The sequence below is a fragment of the Gymnoscopelus microlampas genome, assembly GCF_963454915.1.
Source record: "Gymnoscopelus microlampas genome assembly, chromosome: 20".
Taxonomy (NCBI): Eukaryota; Metazoa; Chordata; class Actinopteri; order Myctophiformes; family Myctophidae; genus Gymnoscopelus; species Gymnoscopelus microlampas.
The window spans coordinates 9,567,895-9,584,460 of record NC_139957.1 but is presented as its reverse complement, the minus strand read 5'-3'; the positions used below and the strand labels follow the sequence as shown (position 1 = coordinate 9,584,460).

At 42.0% G+C, this 16,566-nt stretch overlaps 1 protein-coding gene across 2 annotated transcripts; it reads right to left on the bottom strand.

Moving 5' to 3' along the window:
• Positions 1 to 1,360: 1,360 nt before the first annotated feature.
• Positions 1,361 to 12,708, bottom strand: fosl2 (FOS like 2, AP-1 transcription factor subunit). Of its 2 annotated transcripts, XM_084045701.1 has the most exons (5): positions 12,501 to 12,708; positions 11,994 to 12,113; positions 7,280 to 7,534; positions 6,727 to 6,834; positions 1,361 to 4,225 (listed from the first exon to the last, which is right to left on the bottom strand). In XM_084045701.1, exons 3-5 carry the CDS (start codon positions 7,517 to 7,519, stop codon positions 3,647 to 3,649), a joined length of 927 nt encoding a protein of 308 aa, XP_083901827.1. In that variant the 5' UTR covers positions 7,520 to 7,534; positions 11,994 to 12,113; positions 12,501 to 12,708; the 3' UTR covers positions 1,361 to 3,646. The 2 variants fall into 2 exon arrangements, with proteins under 2 accessions (XP_083901827.1, XP_083901826.1); XM_084045700.1 differs by having other exon boundaries at positions 11,994 to 12,708.
• Positions 12,709 to 16,566: the final 3,858 nt, after the last annotated feature.

The window sequence follows — 16,566 nt, the reverse complement described above, 5'->3', positions numbered from 1 at the left end:
CCATTGAGCTAACAGATGGCTCTCAAGTACAGCCTTCCTGGTGCTTTGACTTGAACAACAAACAAGACAAATAACTTTAAAATGTGTTACAGCATAAATATAAATCTTTTTCATGGGGGGCCCTGACACTACATCTTTTCACATTGGGGTCCACTGCCCAAATACATGTCAATTTGGGGGGTTGACAACAAAAGGTTTTAGAACCACAGATTACAAGGAAACAGCTGTAGGTGAATGGATAGAGTCACTGACTAGTGAGCCGCAGGTAACAGGTTCAAGCCTCAGCCACAGCAGCAAGTCAGGATGTCAAATCAAATAGGTACTACTAGGAGTGAAATGGTTGTGTTTCTTCACCCCAACTGCACATGACAGCAGTTTTATATCTGTTTACATGTACGTTATTTTCAGTGATGAAGACAAACCGCACAGACGTTCACTGTACTTTAGTACATTTTGTAAACTTATGACTCTGAGTAGAGTATAGCCTGACTTAAACAAACAAATAACAACTTAGTATAGTCAGACTTTTTTTTTTACACAACTTACATTTTGTAATCAAACTACCGAAACGAAGGTTTGTCACTACCGAAACGAAAGTTAAATCCGAAAAAATCACTAAGTGTGGAGGCCAAAATCTTGAGTCCCAAGACTCAAGACCCAAAAGAGTCTTGAGTCGAACGAATTACTCACGCGGAGACATCAAATTTCTCTTTTGGGCCAAGACTCAAGGCCCAAAAGAGAAATTTGATGTCTCCGCGTGAGTAATTCGTTCGACTCAAGACCCAAAAGAGAAATTTGATGTCTCCCCGGAATCATACGAGGAAGTAAAATGTATAATAAGCAAGAAAGGAAACATGGCCGCAATAAATGGATTCAGGGAGAAAGCGTGGCAAAGTATTGCCGACAAATTAAATGCACAAGTCGTCCAAAAATATATACAATTTATATGCAAGTTCATAAATATATAATTCAGTTAGGCTTAAACATGAGGAATGTATAGTGAATATTGGAATTATCGCCTACTAATCTACAATGCGATAGCCTATTATATGTGCCATGCATCCAACCAATATGTCTGAGTCTGTGCTCAGGAATGTGTCAAAAACAAAAAATCTCCATGAATTCAAGGCTTCATAGAGTGTGTATTTGATAGAAAATAAGCATTTTTAGGGTGAACTATTCTTTTACGTGTCTTGGTCAGGGACACTTTGACACATTGCTGAGGCCTGGGATCGAACCTGGGATTTATGGCTTGACAGGCAGGCTCTCTAACCATTCTAACAACAATACATATTATGGACTTGAAAACCTTGTACATGTGCTGTGCAGTAGAATTAAGAATTAGCATGAGCAAAACAGATAGAATTTTTGAAAATTTTCGTTTTATTATCATTATTGATTTAAATTAACAAACACTACTATACATATTGCTGTTTTTATTCATTTTGAATCATTTTAGACAATTAAAGCATTTGGAAAAAGAAATAATTGATGAAAACAGGAGACAGACAGTAGATGACATGTACAGTAGAAGATCTACAGTCAATGGCTTTCCTATGTGTTTCTAGGGGTCCAGAAATTTTAAACAGACAGACATATATCACACTCTCCCACAACAACGTCTTTTTGGTATCACATTATGTCTTTTTATGTAGACAATGCAGGATAAGAGATTCCCTGTTGCATCTGCATGATACCGTAACCAGTGAAGTTGATCATCAAAAGATAAATAGGTGACACACGTTCCTTCGAAACAAGTTAACAAAGACTACAGCAGCGTTTTCATGCATTGCAAGTCCATTTGCTGCATCCAGCACAACAAAAGTCTTTCGGGCCCATTCTTCTACTCCATGGATAAAAAAAAAAAAAAGTTAAAGCAAAGATTTTGACACCCCTTGACCCCTGACCTTATATTGATAAGGAATGTTTGAAGTTAACAAAGTCTGAAATATCATAGTTCTAGCCTTCTCAGTGCTTGGTATTCAAAACCCACATCCCTTTAAGATAACCACAACAAAATGCTATATAAAAAAAAAAGAAGTGCTTCATAGAACTTCTTCAGAAATATTGAGTCTTCTCCCCGAGGTGTTACCTCTTAAATCTCAGGCCAGCTGTAGATACGGTACTCCTTTAATCCCTACCTATTGGTCAAACATGTATTAGTTGGTGCGTGTACTTTGTGAAACCAATAAGGCTTTGCACTAGTGACAAGGTTTCCACCCAGTACCTAGGAGGCTGGCATATGCTCGTGCACCTATAAAACAGCACATTTTGTCAAAACCTTCCTCTAAAATTGACAGATCTACAAACAAAAGTGTAATCAGGGTTGACATCATTGTCTGCTGACATTACTCTCTAGACCACAGTGGCTTTTTTCAAAGATTGAACAAAACAGCTCATTCACATCAAACTGTGTGTAAACCAAAACAACCTTTTTGACTTTTGAAACTTAGGGTTAGGGACCCCATTTGGAAAATATGGAGTTCGCAAAAACAAAGAATGGTATTAGTAGAGAATCCAGCAGGAGTGTTTGGTTCAAATTACACATTGTCATAATTCCATTGAAATGTTGCAGCAAAAAATATCGCTCTTTCTGACGAGACAAGGTGAAACTATGACTTTTCTCTCCTCCATACACAAAGACTTTGGCAAGGCCATACCACACCCTCCATTCCTGCAACGCGCTTCAGGATTGGGGTTTCACTACACATGAGAGAAATCACATACACTTTTTCATAAACACGTCGTAAAGTTTAGGTACAAGATCACTGAGGAAAAGCACATCAATACTACTGTAAAGTCAAGCTGCCAACACTGTGGCAAAAGAGTCGCTGTGTAGAGTATTGAGGGACTACATGTTTAATCAAAATTGGCTCGTATCCTTTGCAACATGATTTGAGGGGAAGCCATGTTGCTTTTCTACAGGCAGATAAGGAGAGGACGATGTATCAACAAAACACTTCGTAAAATTCATCAGCACAGGCCATACACAATTAAAGAGGCGGAAATAACGTCGAAAATGTTTACGCGCACATCCTATACTCTTTGTAGCAACTCCAAGAATCAACGTCCAGGTTTCTGGGATTTGACGGAGAAACACAGAGAAAAAGATGTGAAAAAACTCTTGATTTATTGTCTCTACATATACATATCTCCCCCCAAAGAAAACAGGAAAATGCTGACCTCGCTTAGTGATTGACTGACTGATTGATCTTGGCGGAGTGCAAATATTTTCCACATGGCTTTAGAACATTGTTGTCAAAAAATAGATTGAACTCGCTTTCCGAGTTGTCTGGTCACCTCACAGTTGCCTTGTGTGGGGGCGTCTCTCACTTCAAAGTCAGTAAACAACTTGACACTCTATAGAGTTGAAATGGAGACGGGGCAACACCCGTCGGGGTAGGTGCACGCACATATACATATTTAGAAAAAGAACACGAAAGGAAATTACACAGAAGCATAACGAGAAGTAACAAGCGACGTAGCCCTTGTTGGGGAAAACAAATCACACGCTCGGCTTGGTCCAGACTGTCTGATGCACTCCCGGGTCCTTCGAGAAGCTGCGGGGCCACTCAGTCGCTTGCCCACGGGCCCTCAGTGTTTTGTTTACCACCCGCGCACGTCCTCCAGCCTCCAACGGGCCTGCTCAGAGGGCCAGCAGAGTGGGCGAATTGAGGGAGTCCGAGGACTGGTCGCCACTGCTGCTGCTGCGCCGGTGAGCCTTGGAGCAGGACTCCGAGGAGGGCGAGGGGCTCTCTGGCTCCAGAATGCTGGGGTAGGTGAAGATGAGGCTGGGGACGCTGGGCGTGGAGGCGGGCGTGGAGGCTCCCACCACCGGCGTGTTGAGGCTGTCTCCGTCCAGGCAATACATCCCGATTCCGCCGCCGCCCAGGCAGATGGGCTTGATGACGGAGCGCTGGGTCTTGCCCACGTCCCGCCTGTCGTCCTCGTCGGGCTCTTGTTTCACCACCACGTGGTTTAAAGGGGCCCGCGGGCCGCTGTTGGAGCGCATGGTGAGGGGGAGTGGAGCGCACTGCTGCTGCTGCTGGTGGTGGTGCGGGTGATGCTGCTGGTGGTGGTGGCTCCCCTGGTGGCGATCCTCCGTAGGCAGCTTGCACACCGGATTGTGGGCCACCAGCATGAACTCCAGCTTGTCCTTTTCCTTCTGCAGGGTCTCAATCTCCTTCTGGAGGTCTGCCTTCTCCTCTTCCAGCTTCTCCGTCTCCTGCTCACAGAGCAACGTGGGACAGAAGATGTGGATGAGCAATCCGCGTCGGATATCACCCTAACATGATGCTACTACGAATACTGTTACAAATCATTTATTTACATAAATGAGATATGTATGTATGTATGTATGTATGTATGTATGTATGTATGTATGTATGTATGTAAGTATGTATGTATGTATGTATGTATGTATGTATTAGGGGTGTGCCGATATATCGTCCCGCGATATATCGCGATACGTTTTCGCGACGATATGTATCGTTTTGGGGGAAAAAAAATATTGTTTTTGAAAAAAAAATCTTTTTTTTTTTTTTTTTTTTTTTTTTTTACACAATCATAATAATCAGGCATGCAAACGGCCCCGAAGTGAAAAGAGTGACAACATGTTTTTTTTTCGGGTCAGGTGTCATACTATTTGGATTCAAAACGGCTATTGTAGCTGAAAAGCTACAAGTTTGCATGTCTGAATAATGCAAAAACAGAATTATTTGTTTGCATTTTCTTTTTTTCTCCTCCATATATTTTCATAATAAAAAAAGTGCGTATCGTATCGTATCGAAATCGTATCGAAGTTGTGAGCCAAATATCGTATCGTATCGTTTCGTGAAATTAGTGTATCGGCACACCCCTAGTATGTATGTATGTATGTATGTATGTATGTATGTATGTATGTATGTATGTATGTATGTATAACATTTCTTGCTTGACATGTACAAGCTCCAGTAACTAGATGGTCAGGGAGAACAACTATGCACTACTTCATTAGACCAAAAGAGGGCACTGTTTGTCTGCCACAGTTTTGCTAGGGGAGGCGCGGCAGATAAGATATTGAACTTTAAGAACAGTGAGGTATAATCAGCACAAACAATCTAAATAATGTGTTGTTCGCTGTGGACTATATTACAGTTCGCCAATCTCCAAATCTTCAGACTAAATTGGATTAAAGGTCTCACGTGTGGTTTCACCTGTCAGCTAACACACTGTGTTGTTCTTATGGAGATATGGGATCTAACATTAAAAGGAACACGGCTGGACTGTAATGATGTGTCATTAATGTGTCACAGGCCCCAGGAGACAAAAACAGACCCTGTTTAAGAAGTCGTTCCCGGTCCAGACAGGGACAGGGCTGACAAACAAAGATAAACTCACACGCTGTCTGAGAACTTTGACTCATGGGGGCGAAGGTATGAGGAAGTAGGAAACAAAGAGCGCCAGTCATTCAAAAAAAAAGGAGCGTGGGGTAAAACACTAAGGGATGATATTAGTCCATTGAAGAGCTGAGAAGTTACCCTTTGCACTGGTGGAATGTGACACTTCCTTATTTGGAATTTTAACAGAGAGTGGTGTGAGGACGGAAGGGCGGTTTTCCTTGGAGCGATGGCTGTGGTAGTGTGGGAGAGTAGTGTGTGTGTGTGCGTGCGTGCCGTGCACATGCGCCTGTGTACTGTATGCCTACACTATGTATGCGCGGGACATGTCTGTATGTGGGATAGTGAGACGAGCAATTTGCCCCTTTAGAAAAATGTCCTGCATTCATAGGGACAGCTGCCTACAGCACATTCCATTCCTGGGGTTTTCGGCCCGACAAGCTCACCCTCACTGTAATTGAGCTAATTAGTCCATTTAGATGCCGTTACTGTCTGCCAGGCAAGGCTGCCAGACAGGCCCACCTCTGTCTACAGCTGTACCAGACAAAAAGCTTTTCAGCGACATGTCATCTGTTACTAAAACGTAATGCTATGGAACACACAGCTCGAGACGAACCAGTAGCACAAGGTTGTAAAATTTCGAGGTGTGGGGATCAAACAGCCGTTAGCAACTTGGAATAAAACCAGCCATGAGCACCCGCCATCAGGGTTGCCAGATCTGCTTATTATAATTTGCCCGCAAGATTTGATTTGAAAATAGCCGATCTACAAGCTCACAACGCGACGCATCGCGACGCGTTGTGAGCTTGTAGATCTGCTATTTTCAAATAGCTGATGTATATGTTTAAAGTGCTCATGTGACCCATAGTCGCTTCTTTGGGCTGGTTGCTTGTTTCTCTCACAGAATCTGGCAACACTGCCCGCCATCACCCCCTGTACACTGGGTTCTGTGTGCAATCGCTACTTTATTGACAGTTTGGTTCGTTTGGCGGACAGCCGTTTGTCTGTTCTGTTTGAGTATCTCCCTTATATGTAGCTACATGTTTTCAACAAAACGACACCGTGCACAACCAGATCTGCCCGGATGCTCAGCTAAAATTGTGTTACTTTGTGTTGTCGGTGTGGTAGCTGTGTTATAAGAACACTGGAGGATTTCCCTGTGTAGACAAAACCACAGAGTACGGGCCTTCAAGGGTGATCGAGCTCTTTCGTGAGGTGCAGAGGCATCTGAGAACACTTTGCTTTTGTGGTTCATCTCTACAGATCCATGTTGCATCGTGTGACAATGCAAAGTGACAAGACATTCAACTGATTGCGGTTGGGTTTTTTTTTTTCTCCTTTAACTCACCCCTTGGAGCATATCGGTGAGCTCTCGTCTGCGGTTGCGGCATTTGGCCGCGGCTAACTTATTCCTCTCTCGTCTCACTCTCCTCTTCTCCTCTTCCTCTGGGGTGAGCTGTGAAATGGAAGGAGCAAACCAGGTGAGTTGCCAGCCTCTCTCTCTCTCTCTCTCTCTCACACACACACACACACACACACACACATGCTTACAGACAGACAGACGCACACACAGCTCAATCAATATCAAGCAGAGGGAAATGTAACGAGAACTGGTTACAGCCGGCTGGCCGCGAGCGGCATAACAAGTATTCAAATGCAATGAAAAGTCAGCCGAGGACACCAGCCTTGGCGTGATAAGATAAAAAATAAATTATGCCGCGGTTACTCCCTGCTACTTTGCCTTTGAGAAGAAATCAATGGCACGGTGAGGTATGGATTATACAGAAAGTCTGCTATGTTTACAGCTGAGCCATTTTAAGAACAACATCAATACAGGCTGTCTGTAGCAATGAAGTGAGAATAAAAGTCCAGACAAGCATACAGCATGTCCTCTCTCTCACCTGCTCATCCCTCTTGCGTCGTCCGCGGGTGTCCCCGATGGAGCGGATGACGCCGGGCCGGGCCAGCGTGTTGTGGCCCAGCAGTCCCGGGCCATTGGTCAGGTGATGGCTGTAGGGGTGGGCGCGCGAGTACGGGTTGGACATGGACGTGATGACGGTGGGCTGCACCATCCACTGGAGGTCTTGGCTGGTAGTGATGGCATTGATGGTGGGTATGAAGGCACTGTTGGAGCCGGGCATGTCGACTCTGTACTTCTGGAAAGGAGAGCGGAAAGAACGGAGGGAGACGGGAGATTGACAGAGAGAGAGAGAGAGAATTAGCCATGATGGATCAAGACATTGAATAATAGTGTCAGGCAAATTCTGGAAAAACATGGAGCATTGCTCTATGATGCTGTGTAAAAGCATGCATTGTAATCCCATAGACATCTTAATTCCTATTTCTTATTTTCATTTTGCAGCTTCAGTTCAAATGCATAGAGGACCCTTGCCAAATTCATATATTTTCCGCATAATTTCAGGCTTGTAGTAATGATTCGAGCCACATATGCAAAAAAATAACACGGTCTCAATTCACCCGTTTAAGCCCTGAAGTGCAACAGTGACACATGCTGTGAATCATGCGGGAAAGCCCATGGTGTCTCCTGCATTCTCCATGATAGTAAAACTCTACGAGTGTACAAATGGAACCAAATGGACCCATAAGAGTTAATTAACACTGATGGCTTTATGTGTCTGTATTAGCAAGTGAGCGAATAAAACCTGCCATGCACATCTGAACCCATTCAATGGGGGAACGCATCTGTGTCATTTTAGATTTGAGCAATAAACATTATTTTATACTTTGGCTATTCATTAATAGCAAGATAAATATACAAGCTCATAGCGCGGCAACAGGCTTGTAGATCTGCTATTTTTGAAAAATCTTGAAAATGTTTGCAAATCTTTGAATATTTATATTATATTTTTTCAAGCGAACATCTTTCACTCAAGTCTCTGCTCCTGGGGGTCCCTGGAACTAAATCTTTTGAGATGGGGGTCCGCGGCAAAATACACATAATTTTGGGGGATGGGGGTCCTTGACATGACAAAGTTTGAGCACCACTGATATAATAGAAACATAGATTATTTTTTTTTAAACTGTAAGGATTTAGAAGACATTTGTAGAATCGGAATCAAACCTCAGGTCTTAATAAGTTAAGCATCATGGAATATCTCTCTCTATCTGGAAATGAAGCTATAGTAAATGACTTTAAATGTGTTGATTGCAGGAAGTGTTTGTGTGACATAATAAGGCTTAATTACATTTGACAAAGTATCTGATTGCGATCACTTTTGATGGTGAAAGCTATACAGCCCCCCATTACACCAATAGTACCTATAGAAGAGAAGATGGACACTGATATATTGATCAAAGCAACAAAAGACATGACGACGCGAGCGAGAGATTGTTGATCATATGACGCCATGTCAGCGTGTGTCAACAGGTTCGTGCTACCTCACGTAGCCGAGGCAACACACACACACACACACACACACACACACACACACACACACACACACACACACACGCAGCCTTTACGTGCGTTAATACACGGTGACAGACTTCACCAATAGCCTACTTGTTCCTGATTTCCCGATGGATATCCTATTCTTTGTTTTTTTCGCCCTATGTATGAATCATTAGGAGAGATATGCTAAACCACGTGAATACAACGGTCAGTTCCAGTAAATCGGTAAACAGTCTCGGGGGGAGGAGGGGGGGGGGTTGGCTTGCCCCCCCGAGGCAAAAATATTTCCACAAGTTAGACAAGTTAAAATTCCAATCTCTTCATATCATATCCCGAGTGGGAATTTGAAAAAATAACGAGGCGATCGCTGTTACTACAGTAATCGACGGCAGTGCAAGACAGTCTATGGCTATGTGATGGTAAGAGAAGCCACTTCAGTGCCAGCTAAAATAAAGTCATTTACCGTAAGGTTGTGTGTATGATTAGGCTTTTCCAGAGAAGGCACTACGCAATAGCATGAAGGGAGTGGGTGTAGGTAAACATGTCTCTGCTCTGCTCTTCCCGGATTCAGATCCTACTAGTTGCGTATGGGCAGTGGTGGAAAAAGTACTCGCATGTTTTTTTTTACTTAAGTAAAAGTATCAATTCCACACTGTAGAAATACTCCGTTACAAGTACAAGTCTCATGTTAAGAATGTACTCGAGTAAAAGTACAAAAGTATTGGTAACAACATGTACTTAGAGTACCAAAAGTAGAAAGTACTCATTATGCAGAATGTCCCATTTCACAAGTTTTCAAATGGATAACATGGATACAAAACTTTTGAAAATAGCAGATCTACAAACTCACAATGCCATGCATTGTGAGCTTGTAGATCGGCAATTTTCAAATGGCCGAAATATATGGGGTTGAAGTGGGTATATGTTTTGCAATAATAATCAAAATCTACAAAGTAACTAGTAACTAAAGTTTTAAAATACATGTAGGCTAGTGGATTAAAAGTACAATATTTGGATCCGAGATGTAGTGGAGTAGAAGTAAAAGTATTGAAATTTGGAAATACTCCAGTAAAGTAAAAAAGACCTCAAAATTGTACTTGAGTACATGTACTTAGTTACTTTCCACCACTGGTTAAGCTGTGGCTATTACACTTGGCTCTAACTGTCCTCTTTCTTTTTTTAAAACATTTAAGGCATGAGGATATAGCTATCCAGGAATTGTTGCTTAAAATAAAATAAAACAAAACATATCCTTAATGTAGCCCTATAGCCGATCAGCTGCCATGTGTAAGCTACTTCAGAGAATTCTCCAGTGGTTCTCAAACTTTTTCATGTCAAGGACCCCCAAAGTTACACTTATTAGCCCGCGGACCCCCATTTGAAAAGATAAGCCAGGGACCCCCATAAGAGAAGATTTTTACGGCTCTCTAGCAGTGATTCTCAACCATTTGAATTTCAAGGACCCCCAGTTTAACATGCATTAGGGCTACGGACCCCCATTTAATGGCATTCATACCTCTGGGACCCCAATTCATATTGTAAAATCAATGTTAATTTAACTCTGAGACGGGTCCATTTGGTTCCATTTGTACACTCAGAGTTACAGACTCATAAGGGTCCATTTGGTTCCTGTCCATCATTTAGCTGGGGACCCTCTGGAACCCCCTCAAGTACCCCTGGGGGTCCCCGGACCCCACTTTGAGAACCAGCGAATTAGAGAAATAGTCAAGAGATATAAAGACACATTTCAATAATAATGTCATTCCCCTGCGTTTTTGTGCGTAAAATCTGTAACCAACAGGTTGGCGACGGTATTGGGATCCGCTCTCAAATCTTCCTCATTTGGAAAGGTATTGTAATGAATGTTTACGACAATCGATCGAAAAGGGATGTAGGCTATTATACAATCAGGATCAAAAAGTGAAAAGCCCCTGAAATATACGCCATACTATCAATCAATGTAGAGTTGTATTGTATCATACAACTCTACATTGTATGTAGGGTGCGGATATGTTGGCATGCACTGACAAGTGCATGCCAACATATTCCTGCACCCAGGCTATAGGCTACCCTAACCCTACTGGATCTCTGGATAAGCGGACCAACACCGAATGCTTCACTCAACATAACTGGTGATGCAATAGAGCACTGTTTCCCAAAAAGTGGTTCGGGACCCGTGTTTGGGTCGCGGACCAATTTTTATGGGTCGCGGGTAAATATCTCTTTATTTTCTGTTTCCTACATTTTGGAACATTTAAAAAAAAAAAAAAAAGGAAAATGTTTCATGACTTAACAAATTCAACGATTTTTCAAAACAATTTCATGAATAAATTAAAGAAATGTCATAAATTGGAAAACAAATGTGTGAGAAGTCGTGAAAATAGCCGGTCGTGAGCTTGTAGATCTGCTATTTTCCACTAGTTTGTTTGTTTCCCGGGCAAACGTCTGATTTCTCTTTTGGGTCTTGAGTTAAAAAGTTTGGGGAACCAGCGCATTCGAGACGTTGGATCAGATCAAGTGCACCACACACACACACTCGGCTTCGACGTGCACAGACAGGAACTACAGGAACATGCGCCTTTGCCAGAATAGCCTACATTTCAGACGATCTGACATTTAGAATTACATTAAGCTCTGGGTAAATTACCATCTAGCTGACTTCTTCCATAGCGACAAGATCTTTATCTCTCTTGAACATAAAAAGCTTGTCTTCACCGTTTGCCTCGCACATTGCGCGTGCGTAAATGTGCAGGACAGGACCCAGGGAGGACACACTATCATTTTCATAGTTAATGACAATGATGTGCCTTCTTTTAATAGGGTGTAGTCCAAAAACACTCCCGTGTGTGTGTGTGTGTGTGTGTGTGTGTGTGTGTGTGCCAATCCGAGGCGAGGTGTCATTGGGTTCAGGCTTTCTCCCCAAGCGAGGTGCGTAATTACTAGGCTATATGCCTCACTAAAATAGCATCGAATTGTAATTAGCTACTCTGGCAAAGTCCAAAAAGTGCTATGTACAAATACTATATGTACCAAAGTACTATGTAATGACAAATCAACAATTCTAGAGAGCGGGGTTGTCACGGTAGAAAATAATCGGATTCAAGTTGAATCATTCAACATCATCATGGACATTACGCATCATGTATGTAGGCTAAATGCCTCCGATGCGTTGCAACAACCATAAGCTCCATCTAGTTGTATACCTGGTAGCTTGAGGTAGAGATCGGACTGCCGATCGTGCTGCTGCCGCTCGTGAAAGACTCTGGCTGCGCCGGAGAGGTGCTGCTCCCGCGGGACGAGGTGTCGTAGTTCCCGGAGTAGTCCTGGTACATGATCATCCGGGAGGCGAGGAGGAGAGATCCAAAAGGAAGGAAGAAGAGTTCGGCTATTAGAACGACTTGCTGGAGCTGCAGGGGAAAGCCTTTTTCAAAATCCGATCGCAGTGAAAAAAGCACCAAAGCCGAAATCCTTGCGACTCGAGATCGACGCTGTTGATGTTGGGTTATCCAGAAAAAAAAGGTGACAAAATAGCGTTAATGTCAGCCTAAAAACACCTTATCAACCTTTGGCCAGCATAGGATGTATTCCCCTGGTAATCACACGGCCCCTGTATACTTATATATTGATTTATTATAGGCTACTTAAGTGATTCTTGAGTCACCCGGGTTAGATCCAGGTGCGCGAACTTCAAGTTAAAGTGAGGAGCGCACCTTTTTAGCAAGTCAATCCAAGTGATCTTGTAGTTCTAGTGACTCACGCAACGGCTTATACATTCGATCTAAACTCTCTAAGACGGCAGAATGGTTTCCGATCGTCGTCTCTTGCCTGCTAAACACTTGATGATCGCAGCTAGTATCTACTGATCACTTCTTTTTTTTTCTTCTTCTTCTTTCTTTCACCACTACTTCCTAAAGATGACTCACTTCAATGGCACTATGATGAAGAACTGCAACCGCTTTTCAACGCCAACACGGCGCACGTCACTGTCTGGGCGTCAACACTCCATGTGGAGGGAGGTGGTTTGGTCCAGTGTTGCCATGTCGGCTTGTTATAAGCGACTTTGGGCTTGTTCGTCTGTGAAGTTGCTTGTCAATATTTTTGGGGGCTTCAGGGCTTGTGTATTTGGCTTGTGTAGTTGCTTATTCGGTCTGGTTTCAAAACATTTTTTTATTTTTTTATATTTTTATTATGGTTGAAACCAGTGGTTCTCAAACATTTTCATGTCAAGGACCTCCAAATTATTATGTATTTGTTGTTAGAATCATGTATCAAAAATATTCCATATTTTGGACTTTTTGTTAGAATAATGTTTCAAAATGTTTTTTTGTTGTTGTTGAAAATAGCAGATCTACAAGCTCACAACGCGTAGAATCGCCACGCAATAGCTTGCTTCTTCAGGTCTTGTTTTCATAGACCCTCTTTGCTTATTTCTTTCCCAAAATCTGGCAACACTGGGTTTGGGTCACTTATAACCACAGTGAAACGCAGCAGCCGAACCACCAAGTCCAACGGACTCCAGGGGATGGGAAATTAAATGAATGTGACAGATGTAGGCAGAGAGTATAGGAATCAAAAGGGGGTGGCCCCGATCACGATCCGAAGTGGAATCGATTAACGAGTGTGTGATCGCGTGGATATCGAATGCATTTGGTACCGTCCATTGACGCATGTTTCCTAAAATGGGCAGTTGCGTCAGAGAACGACGTGTGGGTTTCCTTGGTATAAAGAGCGTCAGACACACGGGAGGGATTCCCTCCCATCGTCGCCCCGATCATGCACTTTGGACGTTCGAACTACACAGCGATCGGTTGTTGGACAGTGGTGTAAAGTAACTAAGTACAGCTACTCAAGTACTGTACTTAAGTACAATTTTGAGGTATTTTTTTTGTTTGTTTTACTTTAGGCTACTGGAGTATTTCCTTTTTTCAGTTATTTTACCTCTCCACTACATCTGAGACAAATGTTGTACTTTTTACTCCACTACAATTATTTGAAAACTTTAGTTACTAATTACTAGAGTACTTTTTCCACCACTGGGAATAGCAGGACAATTTATACATCTGAATAAATCGTCTATCGGAAATGAGTCTGTCTTTAAGACTGGACTCACTGGAGGAATAGCTCCGAGGGGTTTAGAGACAATGATGCTTCTATAAGGTCGCAATGGGGATCAACGGGATATTCGCATTATATTAGATCATGTTATATAGCCTATACTATATCCCTTAAGCATGAGTACAGAGTACAGACATGCAAGCAAACTAAAGATCATCTCATGTGGCCAACAACATGCTCCCACATTATTCCGATTAGAAAGAAAAAAGTACCCCCCCATCTCAAAATAGTTTTGTTCCAGGAGCAGGGACCCCCCCAGAAGCAAAGATTTGAGTTACAAATGTTAGCTTTAAAAAATATTATACACAAAATTGTAATAATAAAAAAATATTAAATATAATAATATTTAATAATAATAATATAATATAAAAATATTTTTGAATAGCCAAAGTATAAAATATGGATAAAGTGGTGAAAATGATTGTGACGCTTTATTAACTATAATTTTATAATTGCTGGGGACCCCCTGGTACCCCCCCCCCCCCCCCCCCCTATTGTAGTGACAGAGGGAAGTAGCTACAGTACTGCCCTGTGTCACCGTTTCCTCAGTCTAAGGTGCATTTTACACTTAGTCCCATTTACCATCAGTGTGATCTAACACTTCTTAATTGTTTACACACAACACAACGCCCCCAGGGGGAGGGGGGGGGGGGGGGGATTCCGGGCAGAGCTGTTTTGCGAGAGGATGCGACAGAATTCGGCTGAAGTTCCGCGTAACTTCCTCTGGAGCACAAAAGGGATCTGATTGAAACAACGCAAAAGACTGCATGGAATGAAAAGAATGCAAGAACTGAACTGAGGCTATAGTGTGTGTGTGTGTGTGTGTGTGTGTGTGTGTGTGTGTGTGTGTGTGTGTGTGTGTGTGTGTGTGTGTGTGTGTGTGTGTGTGTGTCTGGGGGGGGGGGGGGGGGGGGGGGGGAGAAGCTCTAAGGGACAAACCCTTTTTTTCTTTTTTTCCCATTTGACAGATAGGCTATCCAGTGGTGGAAAGTAACTAAGTACATTTACTTTACTGGAGTATTTCCAATTTTCAATACTTTTACTTCTACTCCACTACACCTATAGAGGCAAATATTGTACTTTTACTCCACTATAAATTATTTGAAAATGTTAGTTACTTGTAGATTGGGATTATTATTACAAAACATAGGCCTACATCAATCCTATTTAAACTTTGGCTTTGGCCCATCTCAAAATATTTTTGTTCCAGGGACCCCCAGAAGCAAAGATCTGAGTTACAAATGTTCGCTTAAAAAAATGCACAACTTTTCACGATAAAAAAAAAAGGCAGATCTACAAGCTCAGAGTGACGCGCTATGAGCTTGTAGAGCTTGTAGATGCTTGAAGATGCTATTTTTGAATAGCCAAACTATAAAATATGCTGAGGACCCCCTGGTACCCCTCCAAAGACCCCTGGGGGTCCCCAGACCCCACTTTGAGAACCAATGCTGTAGAGTTTTCATTATCCCTCGATCTGTCTCTCCAGCCCTTCTAGTAAACAGAAAATGCAATTTCAGGTTGGGATAACATTTTCTATTCAATCAGGAGAGAGAACTCTTACAGGATACAGGATAAACAAGTGAAATTGGAAGTGATGACAAAGAAATGAGCAGACAAAATGTAAACTGGTACACTATAAAATTGAAGCTGATAGGTACTCTTTGATTGGCTGGAATTGTCAACCCACCAGAAAATGTATTTTCTGTTTATTAAAGAGCTAGAGAGATGGGGAGACCCCTGTTACTGAACAAACACCCAATAGCAATGACTACTATCAGAATTGTATAGAGCTTTAACCTTTTAACTGAAATACTTTTTGTTTGAACAAAAAAAATAACTTACTCTGCCTTTAAGGCTGATTAGTGTCGATTAGTGACACTGCTTCACAACTGAAACTGCTCTAAAGTATATTCAGTATTCAGACATCAGTAAAAGTCCTGTATTCATAAATGTACTATATATATATATATATATATATATATATATATATATATATATATATTGGCGTCAAAATACAGTAGCAAACGTAGAAGCACTGATGCAGAAATGGACCATTTCACATGTAATGCATTAATGTAGTCATCACTTTTATGTTACAGCTGGTAAAGGTGTGGACGATCTCAATGAGTTAATATGTGCATCTGGGTAGCTTAAAGGGATAGTTCACGCAAAAAAAGACGTTTTTTTCTATCGATTAGTCACCCCTAAGGCAATAATTTGATGACCAGCGGACCGGTAGGCAGCGGTTCCCGTAGGAGACACAAAGGAGACTCTTTGTGCCGGAACCGCTGCCGGTCATGAAATGATTGGCTTAGGAATGCGACAGAAACAAAAAACTAACCATGAATTCAAGTCTCCATGGGGTGACTAATCGATAGAAAAAAAGTAATATTGTGGTGAAGTATCCCTTTAACCTATAATAGCCTACATAATTTAAATTGATCAAGTTTGTATTAATAATCCTATAAATCTGCAATGTAACTAGTAACTCAAGCTGTCACATAATTGCAGCAGAGTAAAAAGTACCATATGAGCCTCCGAGATGTATACAGTAGCGGAGTAGAAGTAAGTGTCAAAAAAAAAAACTGAAATGCTCCTGTAAAGTAAAAGTACCTGCATGAAAATTGTACTTAAGTACAGTTCTTGATTAAAGGTACTTTT

What these genes read in the sequence shown, in the direction of transcription:
- fosl2 (XM_084045700.1), bottom strand. Translation starts at nt 12,128, where the DNA reads ATGATCATGTACCAGGACTACTCCGGGAACTACGACACCTCGTCCCGC. An exon ending in TCTCTACCTCAAGCTACCAG is followed by an intron (nt 7,535 to 11,993) that starts GTATACAACTAG and finishes TCTCCTTTCCAG; the next exon opens with AAGTACAGAGTCGACATGCC. An exon ending in GACGCAAGAGGGATGAGCAG is followed by an intron (nt 6,835 to 7,279) that starts GTGAGAGAGAGG and finishes TCCATTTCACAG; the next exon opens with CTCACCCCAGAGGAAGAGGA.